Source organism: Antechinus flavipes, chromosome 4 (genome assembly GCF_016432865.1).
Source record: "Antechinus flavipes isolate AdamAnt ecotype Samford, QLD, Australia chromosome 4, AdamAnt_v2, whole genome shotgun sequence".
In the NCBI taxonomy this organism is placed as follows: Eukaryota; Metazoa; Chordata; class Mammalia; order Dasyuromorphia; family Dasyuridae; genus Antechinus; species Antechinus flavipes.
In genome coordinates this window covers 79,634,800-79,660,033 of record NC_067401.1, presented here as the reverse complement: position 1 = coordinate 79,660,033, position 25,234 = coordinate 79,634,800, and the positions used below count along the sequence as shown (strand labels likewise).

General features: G+C 34.2%; 1 protein-coding gene across 1 annotated transcript in view; it reads left to right on the top strand.

Moving 5' to 3' along the window:
* The window catches only part of LBR (lamin B receptor), a 38,451-nt gene that overhangs the window by 7,783 nt on the left and 5,434 nt on the right, over window positions 1-25,234 (top strand). Inside the window, exons 2-13 of the mRNA XM_051993388.1 lie at window positions 3,757-3,935; window positions 5,792-5,980; window positions 8,389-8,472; window positions 8,697-8,889; window positions 10,148-10,344; window positions 12,558-12,612; window positions 15,665-15,856; window positions 16,475-16,578; window positions 17,365-17,490; window positions 20,301-20,469; window positions 22,324-22,404; window positions 22,501-22,623. Of these exons, the coding sequence (XP_051849348.1) occupies window positions 3,771-3,935; window positions 5,792-5,980; window positions 8,389-8,472; window positions 8,697-8,889; window positions 10,148-10,344; window positions 12,558-12,612; window positions 15,665-15,856; window positions 16,475-16,578; window positions 17,365-17,490; window positions 20,301-20,469; window positions 22,324-22,404; window positions 22,501-22,623 (1,678 nt within the window). The 5' untranslated portion in view covers window positions 3,757-3,770. The remainder of the gene's footprint in view (window positions 1-3,756; window positions 3,936-5,791; window positions 5,981-8,388; window positions 8,473-8,696; window positions 8,890-10,147; window positions 10,345-12,557; window positions 12,613-15,664; window positions 15,857-16,474; window positions 16,579-17,364; window positions 17,491-20,300; window positions 20,470-22,323; window positions 22,405-22,500; window positions 22,624-25,234) is intronic.

The window sequence follows — 25,234 nt, the reverse complement described above, 5'->3', positions numbered from 1 at the left end:
ATATAGCAAGTTTATAAGTTGTCTATGGAACATCCAATTCTAAATAGGCATTTTAAAATAGGCATTGTGAGACTGGAGGTCAGGAAGAATTAGTGCAGAATAAGCACTTTGTAATCATAGAAATAATAATTGAATCCATAGGAGTTGATAAGGTTATCAAGCAAAATAGTAGAGAGAGAGAATAGAAGAGGGTCTTGGCCAGAGCCTTGAGGGATGCTCAGGCATGTCCTGGCTAAAGATCCAATTAAAGGAGGCAGAAAAGGAGTGTTAAAAGGAGACAGGTAAGAAGAGGACAGGGTCACAGAAGCTTTAGAGAGAAGAGAGTAACAAGAAGAGCATGATTAACAGTGTCAGAGTAGTCAAGAAAGATGAGTAACGAGGAAAAGGCCATTACATTTGGCAAGTAAGAGGTCATTGGTAACTTTGGAGAGAGCAACTTCAGTCAAATGATGAAGTCCGAAGCTAGAATGCTGAAAATAAGGAAAAGAGGAAGGAGAGGAAGTGAAGGTTTCTATTGTGGGAAATCTTTAGAAATTAGGAATGATAGCTAGTGAAGAACTGTGATCAAGCAAAGATTTTTTTGAGAATGGGGATGATGGGCATATTTGTGGGTAAAAGGGGATCCAGGAGACAAGAAAGATTGAAAATTAGTGAGAGAGAAGATGTCTTCTGGAGAAGACAGAATAGAATTGGGATCATTTGTGCATTTAGAGGGGTATTCCTTGAGAAGATAAAGGGTTACCTCTTCATATGAGATAGGGGTTGAAAGAAGAGATAGTGGCAGAGGTATCAATGTAATGTGAGATGAAGAAAAGGTGGGGATAAGAGGGAACTCTCAGAGAATGAGTTCTTTTTTTTTTTTTCTGGAAAAATGAAGTGAGGTTCTCAGATCTGCAAGGTAAAGGGGAGCCATGGGCGGTGAGAAATTGTGGAAAACTGCTGTGGTCAGTGGAATACTGAAATGAGTAGAGAGTTGTGAAAGGATTGCTTCTACCTTGGTCCTTGAAGTCATAGAAAGGTATTAGATTTATTGAGTGTGGATACGAGGGGAAATACAGTTAGATACATACTGTACAAGAATCACTTTGACGGTTGAGTGGAGCATGAATTGGAGTAAGCAGAGACTTGAGGTGAGGCAGGGGGGCTAATCAGAAGGCAATAGTTCACTCAAGAGGTGACAAAGACCTGAACTAGAATAGTGACTGTGTGGATGAAAATAAGATCATAGAGGAGAGATGACCTGAAAGTAGAAACAAAGATATATGGGGTGAGTGAGGAGTGAAGGATGGACAGAACTTAAAAGCCTAATTGACTAGGAGGATGGTATTCTTTTAGCATTAATAGTGAAATTCAGAAGAGAGATGTAGCTGGGAAGATATTAAGTTCTGTTTTGAACCATGTTGAGTTTTAAATAACTTTTTGGACTTTCACTTTGAGGTAGTCTACAAACAGTTGATATGGGATTGGAACTCAAGAGAGACTGGGATGTGAATGGTTCTTCACAGAGATGACAGTGGAAGTCATAGGAGTTGATGAAATGACCAAGTATAAAGGGAAAATGTAAAAAGGGCCAAGGGCAGACTCTACTTAGAAGAGTTGAATAGATTAAATGAGAGGATGGGAAGACATGGGCATGTTTGTAGGAAGTAGGGAAGCAATCCAGACGGTAGAATGAAGATTAGTGAGACATTAGGCTTGATAGAAAGAGTAGTCTTTTGGAGATCACTTGTGCGTGGAAAACAGGTTGCTCAGTGGTTAAAACACTAGAGTCAGGAATAATCAAGTTAAAATGGCCCTGGAAATGTCATCTAACTGATGTACCTGAGTTTCCTCAATTGTAAAATGGGAATAATTATAGTGTATAACTCTCAGGAAAGTTGTGAGAACCCAATGAGATATTTGCAAAGCAATTAGCATATATTAAGCACTTAATACATTATTCTTTCCTCCCTTTCTCTCTCCTTTCCTCCCTTTCTCCTCATTCTTTCCTGGAAACCCAGGGTGTGACTTGGATGGTAATCTAGGAAAAGATATTGAGAAGTCAGGCAAAAGGAGAACCAATGTTGCAGAAAGTCCAAGAATGATGATGATTGATAATAGAGCATTATATTGGAGCAACTAAGAGATCATTGGTAATTCTGGAGAGGATAGGTTCAATTGAATGATGAGGTGGGAAATCAGATTGCCAAGGTTTTAGAAGAGAGTGAAAAGAGAGGAAGTGAAGAGCCCAGTTTAGATTATTTTTCCAAGAAATTTTGCTGAGAATGGAGAGTAGAGGTAACAGGGTTATGGCTCTGAAGGTGGGGGAAATCAGTGAGAGTTTTTTTTGTTTGTCTTTTTTTAAGATGAGAGGTGTATGTGTATTTCTAGGCAGTAGGAAGGTATCTGATAGCTAAAGAGTGGTGATGGTGGGGGCAATCTGATGGAGAAGGTGTGAGGATTGGGGTAAAGAGTATATGTAGATGATTGGTGTGATCAGAAGACTGGTTATTTTTTCATGTGAGGCAGAAGTCAAGTAAGAAATACTGAAAGGATCAGAGGAAAAGAGGGAGTTTAGCTAATGAATAATGAGGTGTGCATTGAGGGTCTTAGCAGAGAAGATAGGGAGAGGGAAAATGATTGTAGGACTGATGACCAAGGAAAGAACTGAAGAATGAAGGGAATGGAAGTTATGATGATGACAAAGAACAGTTTTGGGCTACAGGTTAGGGGTTGTAAGGCAAAGGAAAAATCGGATTGCTAAAAAATTATGAACAGATAAAGAAATTTTAGATTTGGTGGACATATATATGGATGATAGAAAAATCAAGGATCATCTTTGTTGCTATGGCAAAGTGGAGAAATAAGTCATGGAACTGAGGAATTTCTAAGAGTAGTTAAAGAACCATTAATAGGTAACAGAGAGACAGATTTGTGAATATAAAAATATTTAAATATTTAAGAGGCATTTTGAGCCTCGTTTTTTAAGGAGATAAATTTTTTGTTTTGAAATGGACTGTGGCACCAAAGAATTCCATATGATGATTTAGTAGAGAAAAGTACCTACTTAAGCAGAGACCACAGTGGATTGTAGTTCAGGTTGAGTTAATATAATGTGAGTTCTATCTCATTCCATATGGCTACAAATAAGAATTGAAAATGTTATTTCAACTCTAGAAAAATTGTTATTCATTTATAGATTTGGAGAGACTTCCCTCCCTCTTTCCCCCCCTCCCGGTTTTGTAGTCTGTAAGTGAAAATATTCATCAACACAAATGTCTATGTATGACTTAGTTAGTTGAACCTATAGTAATAAATGGTAGTATGACTTAGACCTAACAGTGCCAGTTCATCTTTTCTGGTGATGGTTTGATTGGTGAACTGTAGTAACTGCTACTGGTATAACTAGTGCTACTTTGTACAATGATTTATCAATAAGCCCTTAAGGTCCTACTATGTGCCAGGCACTGCTATTCATTAGGGATACAAAGAAAGGCAAAAAATCACCCTGCCTTCAAGTAGCTCATGTTCTAATGGGGGATACATTTTAGATCACTAAGTACACACATGATATATACAGAGTAAATGAAAGTAATCTGAAAGAAAAAGCATTAGCAGCGTTAGCAGGTGGCATTTAAGCTGAGTCTTGAAGGAGCCAGGTTGCTGTGGAAGGTGGAAGGGAACATTTCAGGCATGGAAGACATCCAGTTATAATAGAAAAGGTAGAAATGTTAGGTCTATATATCCTTATTCCATATGTTTAAATTTTTTTTTCAGATTAATTTTGGAAAATGCCAAGCAGGAAATTTGCTGATGGTGAGGTAGTAAGAGGACGTTGGCCTGGGAGTTCACTTTATTATGAGGTGGAAGTACTTAGTCAAGATAGCAAATCCCATCTTTACACTGTGAAATACAAAGATGGAACCGAACTTGAATTGAAAGAGAGTGACATAAAGGTAAGTGCTGTGTTTTTGTACAAAGACATGTTTAAGAAATAACTACCAATATTATTGGAGTCTTATTTAACTTACTAGGGATTTGCTGTTATAATTTCTGACCATTTTCCCCTCCTAGTTTGAGATTCTTAAGATAGAAGCAGGAAATTTTAGAGCCAGTAAACCACAGAAATGTAAACAAAAACTAACAGTGTAAATTCTTTGAGAGAGAATTGTAAAACATTACTCTTGTATTATTATCTTATTATAAAATAATAAACACAAATAATATACTTTTTTAGTATTCCTAGTCAATAAAAGAGACAAAGTACACAGAGAAGAGAATAGCATGGATAAGAAGTATACTTAGTGGGATGACTTTTATCTCCGAATGGCCTCTTAGGAATTGTAATCAAAATTTATAAAGTTTTATTGTGTTTTCACAACTGAGTACAAAAGATGACAGCAGTCTCATGCTCCCTCAACTTCCCAAATAAAAGTCAACAGGTATTAAACTTATGTGCCAGGCTCTGCTAAGAACTGGGGATACAACAAAAGATGAGAATCAGTCCCCATACTGTACCTGCTTATTCTCTCCCCTCTGCCTGCCCCCCTCCCCATTTCTCTAGATGCTTACAGCACAATTTCATGTGGGGAACGATAAGGCAATAACTATGTACAGGTTAGCTACACGCAAGGTAAATTAGAGATCATTTCTGAGGGAAAGCACTAAAATAAAGGAAGACTAAAAAACTCTTCTTGAAGGTGGTGGGACTTCAGATTCTGAGATGACTTTAAGCCAGAAACGAGGAGAGACAGCTTCTAGGTAGCAATGAAAATACTTAGAGTGTCTTGTGCAAGGAAGAATAAGGAGGCCAGTGTCTATGAATTACAGAATGTGTGGGGATGAATAAGACAGAAGAAGAGTGAAGGACAGAAAGGGGACAGCTTAGAAACCACTTTAAAATCCACAGAATTTTATTTTGATTCCAGAGGTAATAGGGAGTCATTGCATCATAAGTCCCCAGTTCCTTTATTAATAACTGGAATTTGAAACTAGAGAACCAAAAGTAGAACACGTTGTGGTTATTCTCTGCTTTAATAAAATTTATAACTTGAAAAACTCGCTTTCTGAGATTCTTCTTGACTAGACTAGTCCAGTTTCGCTCCATTTTAATGGAAACAAGTGTTTCTCAGTTATGCCTCCTCATTAGGATGAAGGCCAACAATTCCAGCTGTGCTTTTGATGTGTCAGTTTTGGAAATCTAGTTTATGGTTAAGATTTGTCTTTTAAAAGTAAGTTATTATGAAACATCAGTTAAGCAGTGAGGCATCTTATATTTGCTTTCAAGCCTCACTAATGTGTTTTGTGTACATTAGTTGTGAGCAAAAACAGTTTTTACTGGATTGTTTGAGTTGGCCAGATACTTATTGGTACCAGTGGTTTTTATCAAAGAATCTAGATCTTTGTTGATCTTAATTATAACTCACATATAGTTCTCCTGAAAAGATTTAACAAAGGGTTAATTAAGTTATGTGGGCTGAAAAAATGCAGTCATCTTGAAGTTTGGGAGGGAGTGTCCTTCAAATTGTGTATTGAACTAGTTTGTACATACCAATAGGTAGCTCTATGGAGGGAGATTTTGAGTGTTAAGATTTTTTTCATAAGTCCTCAACAGCCTAAGTTAAGTTTAAGAAGTAAGCAGTAAATATTTTTGCGTATTTAATAGTAAATAGTATGTTGAGGCCGTGTTTATGAGTGAACCTACTTTTTTCCTTTTAAAAAAGTCTGTCTATATCTCTGTGTTTTATACATTTATATTTGTAGAACTAACTGTGGAATTTCTTTTTTCTCTTTCTTCCTCAACTTCTTACAGCCTTTAACATCATTCAGACAAAGGAAAAGTGGTTCTTCATCTAGTTCTCCTTCTAGACGCCGTGGGAGTCGATCTCGTTCTCGATCCCGTTCCCCTGGCCGTCCTCCAAAAAACCTACGTCGTTCTGCTTCCCAGCATGCAGAAATTAAAGAAAAGAAGGAAATGTTGGAAATCAACTTGACTCCATTGGTACTGGGACTTTTCTCATGAAGACTTTAAGATTGACTTTCATAATATTTATGAATATTTAATATTTTTATAGTAAATTTTAGCTATGCAAGTCTCCATCAAAATTTTAACATATAGCCCTTTCCTTTACATTAATTTTTGTTTTGGGTGTGGTCTTCTAATTTCATTAGAACACTGGATGAAGAAGCTCATTTGATTTAGCATCTTTAGAGAGTTTTCTGGGCAACTGAAAGGTTGTCCAGGCTTATTCAACTAGAACATGTCAGATCTGGACATAAATCTAGGTCTTCCTGATTTTAAAGCTAATGTGTTACTGCTACTACACTGTTGCCATTAAACAATACTAACCTTATTTATAGTTAATACAAAATGGTGTTTTTCTTACCACAAATATGAAGTAATAAATTGCAGTTATAAAAAATGATGATGAAGAATAAGAGTTCTTAGCTTTATTTAAAAAGATGATTTAACATTATGTAGGGATTTTTAGTATTAGAGTTTTGAAATAAAAATAGGTAGACTATTCCAGAGTAGATGAAAAGAAACAAAAACTGACTCATTGGAATAAATTTCAATTGAGTATAAGCATTTTTTAATTCATACACAAATTTGTGTAAACCATAATGGCTGTGAAACAGGAATCAAAAGCCTTGGGTGAAACCGTGGGCAAGTCATTTCTGGGTTTCTCTTTCCAACCTTATGTAAAATGAGGTCAAAGTAGGTGATGTCTGAAATCTCTTAAAATTTTAAAATTCTATAATTATCTTCTTTGATGTAATGTTTATGTTAAATGGAACAAATTTTAGCCTCATTCTAATCTGTCACCTTAAATAATCAGAAGTGATGCTATGAGGATATTTTAAATTCATATTAGTAAAAATGTTGAATGTGAATATAATCAACTAAATGTGCTTAATGTAATCACTGGTATTTAAATTGTTATATAAAATACATATAACAACTTTAGTTATATCAACACATCAGAATTCTTTCCACAATGATTATTTCCCATGTGGGCACACATTAAACAGGGGTCCTCAAACAAGGCCCGCGGGCCAGATGCAGCAGCTGAGGATGTTTATCCCTCTCACCCAGGACTATGAAGTTTCTTTATTTAAAGGCCCACAAAACAAAGTTTTTGTTTTTACTATAGTCCGACCTTCCAACAGTCTGAGGGACAGTGAACTGGCCCCCTATTTAAAAAGTTTGAGGATCCCTGCATTAAAACATCACCTTCCCCAGCAATAGTTTGCTTAAAACATAGTTGAATATAGTAATATAATACTTTTTTAAAGGTCCATTTCTGTTAATGGCCTTTTTCCCCTTCTGAGGGAAGACTCTATTCAAAGAGTCTGTGCACGCGTCTTAGCCTAGCTCCCCAAATCTTTGTTTTATACTACTTTTGTGTTTTGGCACTGAATAACTTAACAATTTCTGGAAGTTAGATGTTTTGAAGGAATTCTGGTTCTATGTGAAGGAACCATTTGAAGCTCATTAATTATGGTCTAAATGAAACTTTTCTGGTGATTCTTTTGGCCTTTATATTTCACCACAGCTTGATAATGGTCACTGCTTAGATCTTCTGCTCTTAGTTTCCATGACCTTAGCCTTCCTATATGTTGGCAACAAGATTGAATGATTGGCTATTGTTGGCTATTGATACTATTGAATAGTGAATACAGGCTTATAACTGAAACTATTAGATAAATATAGCTCACAGTCAGTGTGAAAAGTGGTATAAACTAGGATAGACTTATAACTTGGCCCTAGAGCTTGATGTATTAATGTTATATTCCATTAGCATTCTAAAGGAGGTATTGCCCTTGAAAAATATTTTTTTTTTAGTACTAAATCATGTTATATGATTTGATGCTATTTTCCTGAAGTGTTAAGAATTTTATTATTGCTTCATCTGTATTGTTTTCTATGGAAACTTTGATAATGTGATGTTATCCAATAACATTGCTGTAAGCTCTTAGTCTGCTCCTAGAAAAATGTTGTCTTTGGAAAGAGAGGTAGAATAGTGCTTTGCAAAGAGACAGATTCCACATTAGCAAATTTTATTCAAACATTAAAAAAAAACTTCTTTAAGTTTCTCATATAAGTTAGAAATTTTTATTGAATATAATTGGCAAGATTTGTCAGTAACAGTAATCCATAAGTAACCATCATTTCTTTCATTCCTGTGATGAACTTACTAATTAAATTTATTACTGTCAATTGTTATGGGATAGTGATTTTCCTCTTTTCCTCTTTCATATATCAGTTGACCAATTTTTCTGGTTATCAGAAAAACTTATTTTTGCAAGGTCACATGTATCATTGATTTTTGGTTACTGCTTAAACATTATTATAACATTTTCTGAATCCTCAAAGGTTATTAAAATGTGTATCATTTTCTAAATTAGAAACAAAGTGGAAACAGCATTAGCAGATACAACGGTGAACCTGACCGAATAGAAAGGAATGACATATCTCACAGAAACATTCAGGTATGGAAACCTGGTGTTTTGTTAAGCATTCCCTTTTTTGCTAAAGTCTTTTTTTTAGAAGAAATGAACTATAAACCATAATGCTTTCTCATGAATTGTTATTTGTGCTTTTTATTGATTAAATTATCATTAAAGGATATTGAAATTTTAACTTGCAAAGAGAGCTAATTACTAGTATTAACTCTGATGGTTAATTTTTTTTTTTTTTTTTTTTAACAAATTAGGACAAATCTTATTTATCACAAGAAAGCAGCTATCTGGCTACGCAATATAGCCTTCGCCCAAGAAAAGAAGAGATCAAATTTGAAGAACTAATTTCTAAAGAAGAGAGAAATATTACAAAAGCATCAAAATCCTTAAGAACTTTTGAAATGACAGCTACAGAACCAGAGGACTTCGAATTTGGAGGAGGGCTTGGTATGTATATTAGAAAGTACTTACTTAGTTAATTGAAATTACAATCATAACTCTAAAAAGCAATTTGAGGTCATTTTAATCAAGTTTAGTTAATATTCTATTATAACCTATTATGATTTTAAGAAGTTGGTTGTTTTTTAGATTGTCCATTATGGGTTACCATTCTGGAATTTTTACTTGAAATGCAAGTGTTCATATTTAAAGTTGAACAATCATTTACCTTTAGACTGAGTCATTTAGGATGGTTCAGTTTTGGAGAAGAAAAAGTAGCAATGTTACTGGGTCTCCTTTGGTATCCTTCTCTGATAAATGATTTGAGAAAAAACAAATAGAAGATCTCAAAAAACTGGAGTTGAATCAACAAATTAGTGATATATAAAGAGAAATAAAGAGGAAGTATTCAGCTTGTTGCATTAACTTTTTAGCAAAATTATTGATAAATCATGCCAATTATATTCAATAAAAATTTCTAACTTATATGAGAAACTTAAAGAATTTAGAATTTAGTAAACAATTTACAGAAAATCTTTTATTGCCATACTTCTTTTAACTGAAGCATGTATTAATTGGATTGTGCCAACTGTTAATATTTGTTGTATAATTTGGTGTATTTGGGGAGAATTTACAATCTTTTTTTTTTTTTTATCTAGTCGAAATACATTAAAACTCAGTTCATTCTTTGTAACTTTTTAGAGTATTAACTGTAGGAATAACACTCTTAAGACTCTGGATAATTCCTCATTTCTTCTCAGATAATCTAGTGCTCGTTACTGTAAAGACTAAATGTCTTGATAACTATATAGAATTCAAACTATACAGAATTGACCAAATGACCAAAAATTGTCTTTCTGTCTCTAGAAATGAAAAATGTCTGTTACTAGAGTGAGTAGTCTCTCGTACCTAGATTCAGACTCTTTGAATAAGTAGTTGAGGGGCAGCTAGGTGGCACAGTGGATAGAGCATCAGCCCTGAAATCAGGAGGACCTGAGTTCAAATCTGGTCTCAGACACTTAACACTTCCTAGCTGTGTGACCCTGAGCAAGTCACTTATCCCCACTTGCCTAAGGGAGAAAATTTAGTTGAATAGTTGGTACAAGTATCTGGAGGTGTATCAGAAAAGAGAATCTAATAAGAAAGGGTGCGACTTGTCTCATTGGGGTAGTGCATTTGTCTTTTTAATAATCTTTTTTTTTTTTTTTTTTAAGACTGTTTAAACTTTTCATCAGAGTTTTATTCTTGACTATTGATTGTTTTATAGGAGCTTTTTCCATTATGATTGGTCTGCCGGTTATGCTCTTTATGTTATTGTTGATGTGTAGGGAAGAGGATCCCAGTCTTGCAAATCTTCCTCCTCCTTTGCCACCTTTGGCTAATTTATGGGAAACCAGAGTGTTTGGAGTCTGTCTACTCTGGTTTTTTCTCCAAGCCCTCTTCCATCTCCTGCCAATTGGAAAGGTAAGTTTTTATTCTTAAGCACAATAGCATGAGAATTTTTCATTTTTGCCTATGTAAATAAAAATTGAACAATGATTCTGTAATTAAATTCCTTTATTCTCCCTAGAATTTATCATAATACTTTGCACATAGTAAGTTCTCAAAAACCACAACCCATCAGTGCTTCATGTTTTGTAGTCTGTCTTTCTTGTATTATGTAAAAACATTTTCTAATTAAGACTTAAACTATTCTAGTTAGGTTTATAATAATTTTTATATGAATTTCAGTTGAGTAATGGGGAAGTTGGATACAAAATAAAATTCCTTTTACTCATATCTCATATTTCAGATTAATATTGTACTAAAGATGGATATAGTATAAGGAACTTGAGTGGACTCTGTACATCATATTTTATATCATAGGAGCTTTTAATTTCCATAAAAATGGTTGAGATTGTTGAGCATTTCATAGTGTTCTGAATTAAACACATACACATACTTTGCCTTCTATATGCAATGTAAGAAAGCTTACTAAAACAGATGATTTAAAGGTTTTATTCTTGGTCTTTGCAAGTTTGCCAGCTGCTTGTAAACTGAGAAGATTAGTTTTTATTATATAGAGGCATACCATTGGGGGGAAAAATTGGCATTTAGCAAATATAATGGAACCTCACTAGAATAGTTGATTGTGAAATTTAGTATATGTTAAAAAGTGGGTTCATCTTGAATTTGTTTCAGGGAGTTTAGACTCTAATGTAACAACAAACATGTGTTTGTTATCATGTGATATATAATATTAATTCTCAGTATTTTGATAGTAAGGTTGCAATGTATAGTAAAATGTTACTAAATCAGCTTAACTGAAGAAGAAGTACTAGTTGGAATTGTAGGATATTTATGAAGAAATGAATTTTATTTTTTACTTTATTATGGATAGCACAGATTAAAGACCAGGAAAGAATTGTCAGACTTGATTGAATGAGTAGATACATTTTATTTGATAGATACCACAAGGACACTGTTAAATTATGGATTCTTAAGTAGGTTATATATGTTTCAAGTACTCTTCTGATTTATAGTCAGTCACTTAACTTTTATAAAGCACTGTGCTAAGCACTGGGGAGACAAAGAAAAGCAAAAGACAACTCCTGCTTTCAAGGAGCTCACAATTTAATGGCAGATATAATGTGCAAATAATTATATGTTGAAGAGGTAAATTAATTTTGATAGATCAAATTATGAGTTTTAAATTAGTGAAATTTTAATTAAGGAGTGAATAGCTATTCTGGGGAATAATATTCTAATGTCTTTGGGAAAATTGTTTATTTGTTCAATTCAGGAAGTAGTTATTGAATGTGCTACTATATGTATAGTTGTGTTATGGGGTAGGATAACCCCTACTGTGGTGTAGAAGAGAAGATGAAGAAATGAGCTGAAGTTGCCCAAAAGCTACTCGAAATGCAAACCTGGAAGGAGGCCTGGAGGGCACTTGTCTAAACCTCACTTTACAGATGAGGAAAATGAGCCCCAGTTAGGTCAAATGACAGACTCAATATCATAATAAGTTGTGGAGTCAAGATTTGAATTCACATTCCATGGTTTCCAGATTTAGTTCTCTTTTCATTGCACCCTTTGTTATCTGGAAAGATTTAAGGAGTGAGTTGAAATATTTGAATTTTATTTGAATAGACTGTGTCCATATTTTAGGGGTGTTTAGATACTAGTTAGAAGAGTTGGGTTTTTTTTTTTTGTTTGTTTGTTTTTTAGTCTGTGGATATTGGAGAATCAATGAAGATTTGAGTAGCATAGTGAATATGGTGCTAATTTGGGAAAATCTGGTAATGATGTGCAGAATGGTTTAGAAGGGAAAAAGGACTGGAGACAGAAACCATTTAGGGAAGCTGTTGCTATGTAGTAACAAGTCTTGGACTAGTGTAGTCTGGTACTTGGGAAAGAAAGATGATTGGAAGAAATATTTTAGAGTGAGAATAAGACTCATTGGATATACTAGTGAAGAAAAGGAATGAGGTGAAGAACTTGCAGTTAAAAAAAACAGGGAAAACCTTTGAGGATGGGGATGATGGGGAGTAGTGTCATGTCTTTAATAAGAGGAAAGTGAAGCATTTGTTAGGGTACATTTGAAAGAGGCAGGTTTGATGAGGGCTATTTTGATAACCTTGAATTTTAGTTGATGTGCATGATTTTAATCATTTTTTTTTTTTCTTTCTCCTAAGGTAGTAGAAGGAACACCTCTTTGTAGTGGAAGAAGACTAAAGTATAGATTAAATGGTAATTTTTGTTGAATTAATACAGTTGCAACTTAGAGGCCCCTCTACTCTGTAGGGTGGGTTAGTTTAGCAATATGGCATTTTAAATGTTTTATATAAAATATATATACGGGGGCAGCTAGGTGGCACAGTGGATAGAGCACCAGCCCTGAAGTCAGGACCTTAGTTCAAACATGACCTCAGACACTTAACACTTTCTAGCTGTGTGACCCTGGGCAAGTCACTTAACCCCAATTGCCTCAGGAAAAATACTAATACTAATACTAATAAAAGTAAAATATGTATGCAGTTCTAGAGTCCTAAACTATTTATTCACACCTTAAGTTAGGTACTTTTAGAATTGTATGAACTATTGTATAGATATGGTTTTTACTTTTATTAGAACAATGATTAACAAATTGTACCTTTGTAGACTATACCTTGCAGAATTGGTTTCTTCTACTTCCTTTGGACCCTTGGTTTTGTTAGTGTGGACAGCTTTTCCATGCACTGGCCCCTCTTTATGCCTTAATAAATGAGCTTCATGACCTTTTTTGGCCAAAAAAAAAAAAATTCATTGTTTAATGGAAATCTCTTTGGTAATAAACCTTTCCCACATTTAGTTTGGCTGGTTCTGAAGAATGTGATCAGATTTATCATTGGAGCCTTTTCAGACTCATGGGCTTCCAGGGCCTGCCTTCCATTGTTGCTTCCGAGAACCCAGGACAACTCAGGCCATTATGATAATGGAAGTGGGGTGTTATATCTACATGTTAATTATCATGATATTCCAGTTATAAGTAATTTTTCCCCCAGATTAATTTTCTGACTTATAGTAATTTGTGTATTTGAATGATTGTCTGCTGTCCTCTCTCTAACATGTAGACCTTTGAGAGAAATAGTTCTGCTTTTGATATTTTTAGTATTTGCCATCAGTATGTTCAATGAACATAGTTGGATTATGGGGTGATAGTTTGGGAGCTGAGAGGCACCTTAGTTCATCTGATTCAGCATCATATTATAGGAAAGGAAACTATAACTTGTCCAAGGTCACTGAGATAATAAGTAAAATATCCAGGATTTGGACCCAGAGCCTCTCACTGAACATATAATGTCCTTGGTGGACTCTTAAATTTTCAGGTTCATTTCAACAAAATATGAGCAATTGTACCATGTAAATAAATGGCTGAAAAAGTTTTATTGATATAGTGTGTTGATCTGGGTCTTTTGGTTTGCATAAATTTCTATACCAGATATATAAACTCTAGTTTTGATAACAGACATATATTAGAGTTTCTTCACATGTATACCATGTGTGTATATGTATATATATATATATATATAATATTGATGTACATATTTACATGGATACAGACACACACATATGAACAAATACAAAAAAGAAACATAATAGCTTTACTGTCCAGAAGCTTACAATCCAGTGCCTTTATCATTATAGTTTCTGGGATAATGGGTAGGTTACTAGAACTAAATTTAATCTTACTGGGATACTTCACCATAAGACTGTGTCTTAAGTTTTTGGAAATTTGTTAAATTATATTGTTTTAGTTTTAGTTTTTGTTACTAGATCTCTTGACATAAGCATTTTATGGTTTTTCTCTCGAGTGCCAGTTTTTATATATAGTTTTTCTCTCGAGTGCCAGTTTTTATATATAGTTTTTCTCTCGAGTGCCAGTTCATATATATATATATTGAGTTTAAGTGACTTGCCCAAGTTCATACAGCTAGGAAGTTTTAAGTGTCTGAGGCCAGATTTGAAATCAGGTCCTCCTGATTTTAGGGCTGATGCTCTATCCACTGCACCACCTAGCTTATAAACCACCCCAGTTTATATTTTTCTAAGCAATTTCATTTTTACTTTCTTATGAGAGCCATTGTTCTCAAAGATTGAGCAAAGTATTAAAACTTGGGGACCTGAGAAACATATTACATTAAAATAATACTTATTTTTTATTTCTTTGCCTATTCAGTAACACGCTTATTCATAGAATTATATTAAGAATTAATAACTAAAGAATTCAGCAAGAAATTCTACATATATGTATTTTTTGAATAAATCATTTCTTTTTAATCCACATAGACGTTAGGAAAGAGAATAGTTATGTTGTACTTATCACTTTATCAGGTACAATATGTAATAAAAATTGGGCAAAGTACAACAATTAGAATTTAAGAGTCTACTGTTTTACTTAAACCCCACTTGAAAAAGATTAATTTTAAAATGAACACAGTAAATATCATTCTTGACTCTGTTTCACAGAAGTATTCTTTATAAAAGAAATTATCATAAAATTCCATTAATACATTAAAATTGCCACTTCTCCCTGCTTCCCTTCCTCCCCTCCAAAAAAAAAAAATTCACCTTAATTATGTGATGGGTACTGTGCTCAGCTTTGGGAATACAGATACAAAGAGAAATAATCCTTGTTCTTAAGGAGCTTATATTTCAGTGGGGGAGGTAACTGAAAAATCCATTAAGTTAGGGAAATGGATCTATGGGGTAGTATACCTTTTCCAAAAGCAAGAATTGTATTGATTTAATTGCTCGTCCTAGAGTAAAAGCTAGAAAGGAATGCGGAGGGTAGTTAGAGGGGTAGGAAATGTGCATGTATGATGATAATGTGATTGGCTATATGTAATAAGGTCTTAGTTTCAGTGATCAAGATTCTTAATGTGTGTATTATGGTTTTGGGAATTTGGCTTCTAGAACTTCATGCAAACTTTTGTTGTGCTTTTGAACTCAGTGATTTCCCCTGAGAAGTAGCAACTGAGTCTAAAGATTAACTGATTATCATTTCCTATTTTGAAGTTTTAGTATCTACTGATAAATTATTAATTTGGTTCTTATTTGTCTTTCTAAAAGAGTACCAAATGAGTCATTTGGTACTCCCAGCTTTTCAACATAGCTGGTAGCATCATAATGTATGCTCAGAAAGTCTTGACTTTCTTTATTGACTGTATTTAGTGGAGATTGAATCTTTACAATTTCCACTATTGTAGCACTTTAAATTTTCTCTCATTTAATTAACTGCCGCCTTTTTTTCTTTTTAAAGGATTTTATGCTTTTATTTTGACATCTGTAGTCATTGGAACATCTCTGTACTGGGGAATAGAGCTCTATTATGTGTATGATCACTTCCTTCAGTTTGCAGTTGCAGCTACAGTATTTTCTGTAGCCTTGAGCATTTATCTTTATGTCCGATCCTTGAAAGCACCCAAGGATGAGCTGTCTCCAGGAAAATCAGGTGAGCATTCCTTAAAAAAAATAAAGTGTTTTTTTCCTTTCCTTCCTTTCCTTCCTTTCCTTCCTTTCCTTCCTTTCCTTCCTTTCCTTCCTTTCCTTCCTTTCCTTCCGAAACATGGCTTCAAATTTTGTGAACTTTACTACTTGATGAAACTACTAATTTTCCAAACATTTGGGGGTTGAACCTTTTTGAAATGGGAAAGTGGGAAAGAAATTTAAAGAAACAATAGAAATAGCTTCTTTCTAATTCTTTGATATGTTCTCTCCTTTCTTCTTCTCTGCTTAGGTATTTAATGTCATTGTACCATTTTTAGTAACTCGCTTATAAGTCCTAGGGTTTAGAGCAAGACAGGTTTTTCACAGATCATTTGGTCTAATTTCTACATATTACAGATGAGGAAATGGAGGCTTAGAATGGCTAAATGACTTGCTAGTGTTATACCAAGTAGAAAGTTGGAATTTGGATCCAAGTATTTAGATTCCAAGCACACTTTCTCTTATACTAATTATCTACTCTTGGCTAATAGCATTGTAATTTATGAATAATTTTATTTCAAATCCTGATTCAGTGAATACCAGAGCTGAAATAATTTTGAAAAAAATACTTTTTCTTTTGCAGGAAATATTGTGTATGATTTCTTTATTGGACGTGAATTAAATCCACGAATTGGACATTTTGACCTCAAATATTTCTGTGAATTGCGTCCAGGATTGATTGGTTGGGTTAGTCCTTTCTTAAAATTAGTAATACAAAAAAGTAAATAGCTGATACTTTATTTTTAACCCTAAATATAAATTCTTCCTAAATTTAGTCATGCAAAATTAGATGATTGATGTTAACAGGTTACACATGGAAATCAGTAGTTTAAGGTACACTGTCTTCAGGTGGGTATATCTGTTTAAATAGGAGATTGACAAATTTTCTTGATGCTTTTTAGTTGTTTTCATTTAAATATAAAAGTTTTCTAAGAAAGTTCTCCTTTGATGCCTCATTATGCCTGGAAATAACTGGTTTCCTAAAAGTTATGTCTATGAAAGCTAGTGTTCTTGGCCCTAGCAGATAGTAAAGAATTCAGGCATGAACTATTTTGATTTTCTGAAACTAGCCGTTTTAAATTTGGGAAAGTCTATGGCAGGGATCCTCAAACTATGGCCACAAGCCAGATGCAGCAGCTGAGGACGATTATCCCCCTCACCCAGGGCTATGAAGTTTCTTTATTTAAAGGCCCACAAAAAAAGTTTTTGTTTTTACTATAGTCTGGCCCTCCAACAGTCTGAGGGACAGTGAACTGGCCCTCTATTTAAAAAGTTTAAGGGCCCCGGTCTATGGTCTCAGGATGATGGTGCACACAGCAACTTTCAACGACAGTGTACCACATCAGAGAAATTAAGATCTGCATGGTACAGAGAGGAACCATATCCAATTTCAGATTCTTTAAGTGAGAATAGAACTTTTTTACCCCTTATTTTGGATTCATTTGTATTTTTTTTCCACATCTTTACTTTTAGGTCGTTATTAACTTGATAATGCTTTTGGCGGAAATGAAGGTCCAAAAGCGTGAAACCCCATCTGTAGCAATGGTATTGGTTAACAGTTTTCAACTTGTGTATGTGGTGGATGCTCTCTGGAATGAGGTAATTATTCCTAATAACAGAATTTTGAGAAAATGTTAATATTTTTGAATATAACACTAGTATTACCCGTTTATATATATATATTTTTATATATGTATAAAAATCTTATGTTTTTAAGGTCTGTTGATGTTGGCTTCTGTGATGTTTACTCTTGCTCTCCCAACCTATTGTTACTCTTCATTAATCCATTTGTGGTTAGCATCAGTCTTCTAAGCTGTCAGGAAGCCTTTCCAATCTAGATGGCCTGCCTTTATACATTTCTATGTGGTCTCTGACTATTCCCACCCAATTTTCACACTCATCATTTTCACTTCAAAATTTCACTCAGATCCTCTGTTTTAGTATGGTTTTTAGAAGATACAGAAGATCAGACATGATTCTTGTCTTCAAGTAATTTACAGTTAGGTAGGGCAGATTGTTAACCAGAATGAAATAGCATGGCATACTAGTAAGAAAGTGATATATAGCATAATGCTTTGTTCAGCTCTTTGTAGAGCTCTGATTCCATCCACATCTCTCTGGAAACAATATTCATAATAATGCTTGGACTTCACTTAGGAATTTTTTGTTGTGTCTATTGCTAATGTCTACTTACCTCTAGAGTTGATATGTGGATGAATGGGTACAGGGATTGAGTAGTTTCCCAAGAAATTTTAACATGAGCCTTTCTTTAAATAATATCTAATCCTTCAATAGTGGGAACCATGCATAGAAGCAGATAAAAGAAGAAAAAAGCCCAAGAATTAAATAAGGGTATTGAAAAACATTTTTCTTCTTGTATCTAGTTCATCTTCCTAGCACTGTCCAAGATGGAGCTCAGGGAATAAAGAACTAGTTATTGGGAATGTGGTGTAGGGTAAGGGAATCTTTAAAGGGATATAGGCAGTCATAATTTAGGAAGCAAAAGCTGGGCAAGCTGTATGGAAGGAACAGTGGGTTATGGTAGTAAAAATTAATTAGTTAACTTTTATCCTGGAGACTTAACACATGAAACAGCAGTTAATAGTATGATATACTACATAACATGTAATTTGGCATGTAATTGAAAAGCTTCATAGAATGCTTTTGAAGTTCAGAGGAGAGGGATATTAGTGAGAGCTTGAGTTAGAAGATTTATGGAGGGGAGACCAGAAGGATGCTATTTTATATAAAAGGAATAATGTGACCAAAAGGCCTAAACAATGAAATGTCCTGACGAGAAGGGTTTTGACCCTTGTCATGATTCTAGTTAATGATGAATTTATGGACCTTTTATTTTGTTACGAAAAGCCCCAAACTGCTTTGATGTAAATGTTGAAGCGAGCAATGTAGTAGAGATAGCTCATAGGCAATAATGACTTCTTATTTTTTTCTACTACTGTTTATAAGTCTCTGAAACAGATCCAGAAGACAACAAATTCTACATGAAAGGCCCTGGTGTCCTGTTTTCCTTACCCTTCTTAGATCCAGGGAATCGAGGTTCCCCACTACTATGTTAACATTTGAGATCTTTCCTGGACAGTGTGCTGTCTAAATCTTTCTTGGAACTTGCAGGTGTTTTTTGTTTGCACTGCTGCCACATATTGCTTCCATTTCTCCCTTTGAACCATCTAGATGTTTTTGGTTTTGGTTTCCTAAACTTCTCAAATGAATATATCTTCTTAATATACAGTATATGTGTCCTTTGTTCTTACCCATTTCTTTTCTTTTTTTGAATAAAGTTCATAGGGTCATGAGTCAAGAACTGGAATGAACCTTGGCTGTTCTCTAGTCCCTCATTTTATTGTTGAGGATAAGAATCCCAGGAAGATGGCATAGGCAAGGCCAGCCAGCTTCAGAGTAAGGACCTCTACTCAGGTCCACGGACTTCAGAGACACTGCTCTTTATAGGTTTGGACTAGATGGGGAAAAGGAAAGGGAATAAACACTTAATGTAGCATCTCTGGCGGGCCAGGCTCTGTGCTAAGCACAACCACCCGGGGAGGTCACACAGTCAAGAAGTCTGAGCCTGGATTTAAACCCAGGTCTTTCTGACTCCAAGCCCAGTGCTCTATATACTGCCACCAGCTGAGGGCTCTTAAATTCCGTGTGTAGGATAACGTGTAGGACCTAACTCCTGTGCCAGCTGTATACTTTTTCGTGTTCTTGTTTTCTGCTTTTTCTGTTTCTTCCTTAGCTGTTAGGTTGTGAACTCTCATCTCTTTGGGGAAGCCATGTGGTGCAGTGCAACACCGAGTCAGAAAAACCTGTGTGACCCTGGGCATATTACTCATAACAGGTCTTACTGCCTCAGTTTCCTCATCTGTAAAATAAGGACGATGATAATAGTGCTAACATGAGATAATCTTTATAATGCAGTTTGCACAGCGCATAGTAAAATGCTTAACAAATGCTTATTTCCTGATGGTCACACATCGATAAATGGGAAGACATGTGAAACAAAGCTCTTGGCTTAAAACTGTGAATCTCTGGGTGGGGAGGGAGACAAGACTAAAAGAGTATTTTAAATTATTTATAAAAGAGTAATAGGCTCTGAATAATTTGTGGAGTGTTTAAAGTTCAGGACTTTAGAGTAAGGGCTTGATGACATCTTTTTTGCCTCCTTTCTGTCTCTTGTTTCAGATAACTGAGATCACATGACAAATCATAATTTTAAAAACTGAGTTGAATATGACTCCTTCACTGGCATCTTACTACTTAATGTTTACTTATGAGTTGACATAATTCATTTTAATACTGTCATTATATTAATTTTATTAGAGCTTACTTCTTGGTCCTTTTCAGGGCTAAATTTTTATTTAGTTATGTCTTTTTCCCTACTGTATTTTTAGGAGGCTTTGTTGACAACTATGGACATTATACATGATGGATTTGGGTTCATGTTAGCATTTGGAGATTTGGTGTGGGTGCCGTTTGTCTATAGCCTACAAGCCTTTTATTTAGTCCGTCATCCTAGTGAAGTTTCTTGGCTTTTTGCATCCATTATTATTGCTTTAAAACGTAAGTCATAATTTTACTTGTTTGGTATTAATAATTATATATGGAATTTATCATGCCACAATATTTGTCTGTTTATAGCACCTGACAATCACTAAAAATGCCCATAAGTTCAAGGCAGAAATAGTACCTGCCTTCAAGGAATGTCAGTATTTCATGTTTAGGCCATTAAACTGTTTTTCCGCAAGTGCTTTTGAGAAGTATGTTCTTGACAGTTCAACATTCACTAGCAAGATTTTTTTTTTTATTTATTAAACATCTTCTATATGTAAATTGTAGGAAACACAGATGAATAAAGCAAGATCCCTGCCTTCAGGTTTATAATCTAGTAAGGAAGTCAAAACATTTACACAAATACCTTTAATAAAAGAACAGGGTTATATGTGAGAAATATTGTCAGTCAGAGGAAGAGGAAATGTTAGGGAGAGATGGGGAAGGGGAGGAGGAAGGGGAGAGAAGATCAGAGAAGACTTAGAGAAAGTTAGCATTTTAATTAGGCCTGGAAATATGGAATTCATTAGAAATGGGGGTATTGCGAAGTTCAGCACAGAGAAGGTGGAGTGGTTAAGGCATTGAACTTGGAGTTAGAAAGACCCAAGTTCATATCTTGCCTCCAAAGCTTACTTTACTTTGTGACTTTGGCAAGCCTTTTTAAAAATCATTACTAATTAATTAATTAATTAATTTTTTAACATTTTTAAGTTTTCAAAGCACTTTATAAATGCGTTATTTGATCTTTACAGTCCTGAAGGTAGGGATTAATGGTTTATTTATTATTAGTCTTTATTTTACAGCTGAGGAAAGACTCAGAGGATGAATTATTTGCTCATGTTCCCACAGATAGTGAGTGATGAAGGCACAATGTGAAACACCATCTTAACTGATTCTAAGTCTAAAACTCTGTCATACCTCTAGTCTTTTGTTTCCTTATCTAAAATTTCAATGAATAAATAATATCTATCATGGGGGGTTTTGTGAGGCTCCAGTGGGATAAGATATGGAAGTTCTTTGCAAAGTTAAAAGTACTATTTAAAAACACTAATTGCCAATAGTTTTAATATTGTCATTTTTCAGGCAAAGAGAACATTGATAGTAAGATGGTTGAAAAGTACACATGCTTTTAGGGACTATAGGGAAATATCCAGCCTTAGATCATGTATAAATTGATTATCCGGGCAGATTAATGATGATGATTTACAGTTTGCAAAACTATATATGTACTCTACATAAATATAAGCTTTTGTCATTATCCCATTGAGTTCTAAGATTAGTCAAATTTAATAAAAATTAAACTAATTAAACTGGTAAAATTCAACACTTATCTGTACTGATTGTTAATGATAGCTTGTCTTACTTTTATTTATTTATATTCTACTGTATTGTTTTTATGCTGTTTTTCCCATTAGATTCTGAGAGTAGGGCCAATATCTTACTATTGTACCACCCTTTTCTTCAGAATAGTAAGCATTTAATAAACGTCTAATTTTGTTAGTTTGATTCTTCACTTTTGTCACCCCTGCCTAATTATGCCAAAAATAAAAGGGATGGGAATTATTTCAGCTGCTTAAAAATATATTGAGTATTAGTAACATAAGAACTGTTAGCTTAAAATGATTTTTTATTATGGATTTATTCAAGTCCTAATGTTGAATCTTCATCAATAAATTCAAGACATACTGACATTAAAACTGATCCTTAGTAGTAGGGGAAAAATCATATTTTGGTCACACCGAAAAACTGATTTAATAATTGAGGCTTAAGTTTTGGAATTGGGATACCATAGTCTTAATTGTAGAATGAATTTCGTTACAATTGTTGTCCTTCTTTGATCCCAATTTTTTTATTTTTAAATTTTAGTTTCAGGGTATATAGTATTCCGTTGTGCAAACTCTCAGAAAAATGCATTTCGGAAAAATCCCAATGATCCCAATTTGGCACGTAAGTATTGATTATATAAAATAATTATTTTTATGTACTAAAATTACATGTGCTTAAGTATGTGATTATATGACATATGTATTTCTTTGTACACAGATCTAAAAATTATTCATACTTCAAGTGGAAAGAATCTTCTAGTGTCTGGTTGGTGGGGTTTTGTTCGACATCCCAACTACTTGGGTGATCTTATTATGGCCTTGTCTTGGTCTCTACCATGTGGTAAGATACTGATATTTAACTGCTTTTTATTTTTTATTTTTTTGCTTAGACAGTTGGGGTGACACAGTTATATTTAACTGCTTTTAATGAGAGTTATAAATGTGGTATTTTCCCAGCTTGAAAAATCATAAAGATCTCTTAAATGATCTTGTGAATTTGAATCCAAGGTGATTCCAATTTCTTTTTGTCTGTTAGGGGTGCAGACTGTTCCTTATTGAGTGGTTGAAAAATTTTTAGAATGTATTTAACTTTTCTGATTGACTTGGTCATTATTTAGAACTGGTTAATATGCATTGTAACAGTGATAACTTTTAGGGACTATTGAAGTTTGTGATTTTTCTTTGATATTTTGGTCCTTGATTAGGCCTTTTGAACAAGGGCCTCTCCTAATCTTAACTGACTGGTAGGGAAAGCAGAAAGCAGATAACCAAGTAAATATCCACTTTGCCTGAGTGATATCTACACGCCCCGATTGATCATTTTATTGATCAGAATAGCTAGTCATTGACAGTTGATCATTTTCCAGTATTATTCTAGTTCAAATCATTTCACTTTGGATCTTATTTTTGGATCAGTTCATTTATTTTAAGTTTTCTGAAACCATTCTGCTCATTATTTCTCATAGAGCAATAGTTTTTTTTTATCACAGTCATATGCCATAACTTGTTTAGCTATTCCCCAATTTGCTAGGCATTCCCTTAATGTCCAGTTCTTTGCCACCATAAAAAGAATTGCTATAAATATTTTTGTATACATGGGTCCCTTTGATCTGTTTGGTATATAGAGCATATAGAGCTATTTAATAGTAGTATTGCTTGGTTGAATAATATTGTGTAATTTTATAGCCCTTTGGACATAGTTCTAAATTGCTTTCCATAGTGTTTGAATCAGTTCACAGCTTATCAACAGTTAAGCGGCTCTTTCAATTTTTTTTGGCATCCACCTACTCTTACCATTCCTGCTATTTCCTGCTATGTCCCATGGAGTCCCCCATAATGATTTGGTGTTTTAGTTTTCTACTGAGGATGGAATAAGAGGAGATAGACTAAAGGATATAGAAGAATCTCTTTTATTAAGGTTATTAATTAATAGAATAAGCTACTTAGATAAGAGCAGAGTAAAGATGGTAGAATGAGATGAAGCCTGTATATCTATTCCACAATGACCTAGAGCAGGGGTCCTCAGACTTTTTAAATAGGGGGCCAGTTCACTGTCCCTCAGACTGTTGGAGGGCTGAACTATAGTAAAAACAAAAACTTTGTTCTGTGGGCCTTTAAATAAAGAAACTTCATAGCCCTGAGTGAGGGGGATAAATGTCCTCAGCTGCATCTGGCCTGCAGGCCGTAGTTTGAGGACCCCTGAGGTCCTAGAGAATGCACCAACCTGAATTTTGATTGAGAAAGTCTAAAAAATTCCATCAAGTCATTTTTTTTCAAGATGGGCAGCAACTTGGGGAAAAGTGTCTGTGGGCACTGAGGTTAGAGGCTGGGCAAGAAGGCATGCTAAGTGGAGCCACTCAAGTTCTGGCCTTTAGTATATGGTGTATAAACTCTAAACCAGAGAAAGCTAGCAGTTCACCCCCTTGTGTGACCATAATGCAATGAAAGTATATTCGATAAAGATACTTTAGCATAGATTAAAGTTCATTGAAATTAGCTTAAATTCTAAAGAATTTAAGTTATATATATATGTATATATATATATAAAGAAAGTAAATTATAAAATAGAAACAGTAATTTCATTCAAGATGGTGAAAGCAGTGAAACAATACAACAAAAAGTGTAGGATGCTTTATAGTAATAAAAAGAGAAAGGAGACCGACAACTTGATCATGTGACTAAAAGACAAACCTCAGAAGCCATCAAATTAAAAATCCCACAATGTAAACATCAAAATACAATTCTGAAGAATCAGAGATGAAGATTGAAAGAAAAAAGATTGAATAAAACTAGGAAGCCAGGATTTTGAGAAACTAATAGAATAGATAAGCCATAAATTTGATTAAAAAATAAAAATCAGTTTACAATTCCCTTTATATTATGGGATTTAGGTTTGTGGCCCTTCACAAAGTGGAAAATCTGCATAAGAGTTTTTGGCCTGGAGAAGTCTGAATTGAAATTTAAAGAAAATATGTTGCTATTATATTCACTACACATATGTTTTATGTATTTCTGAGTTTCAGACTTCCCCTGTCATTTGTGTCATCAACTTTTCCTTTGTCATTTGCAGCTTTGGCAAAAACTTCCCCATACTTCCCATTCATATCAAAACTTGTGACATGGAAGAGTTAACTATCATTATCAAAAAAGGAAAAAGATGAATTCACAATCAATGAATAATAAAGGGAATTATTAGGAATTCTTTTGTCTAGTTATTTGGCAGATGAATCTGCAAAAATAAAAAATGCCCAGATTAACAAAACTGGAAATAGAATAATACTTAACCCTTGTCAAGTCATAATGAACTCTCAGAGAGGAAATTCTTCTCTTTCCCCCATAGATTTGCAAATAAATTCAAAACTTTTTTTTTAATAGTTAATACTGTTGTGAATGGATCCAACCACTCTGCAAGGCAATTTGGAACTTATGCCCAAATTTGATGCAGCAATGCC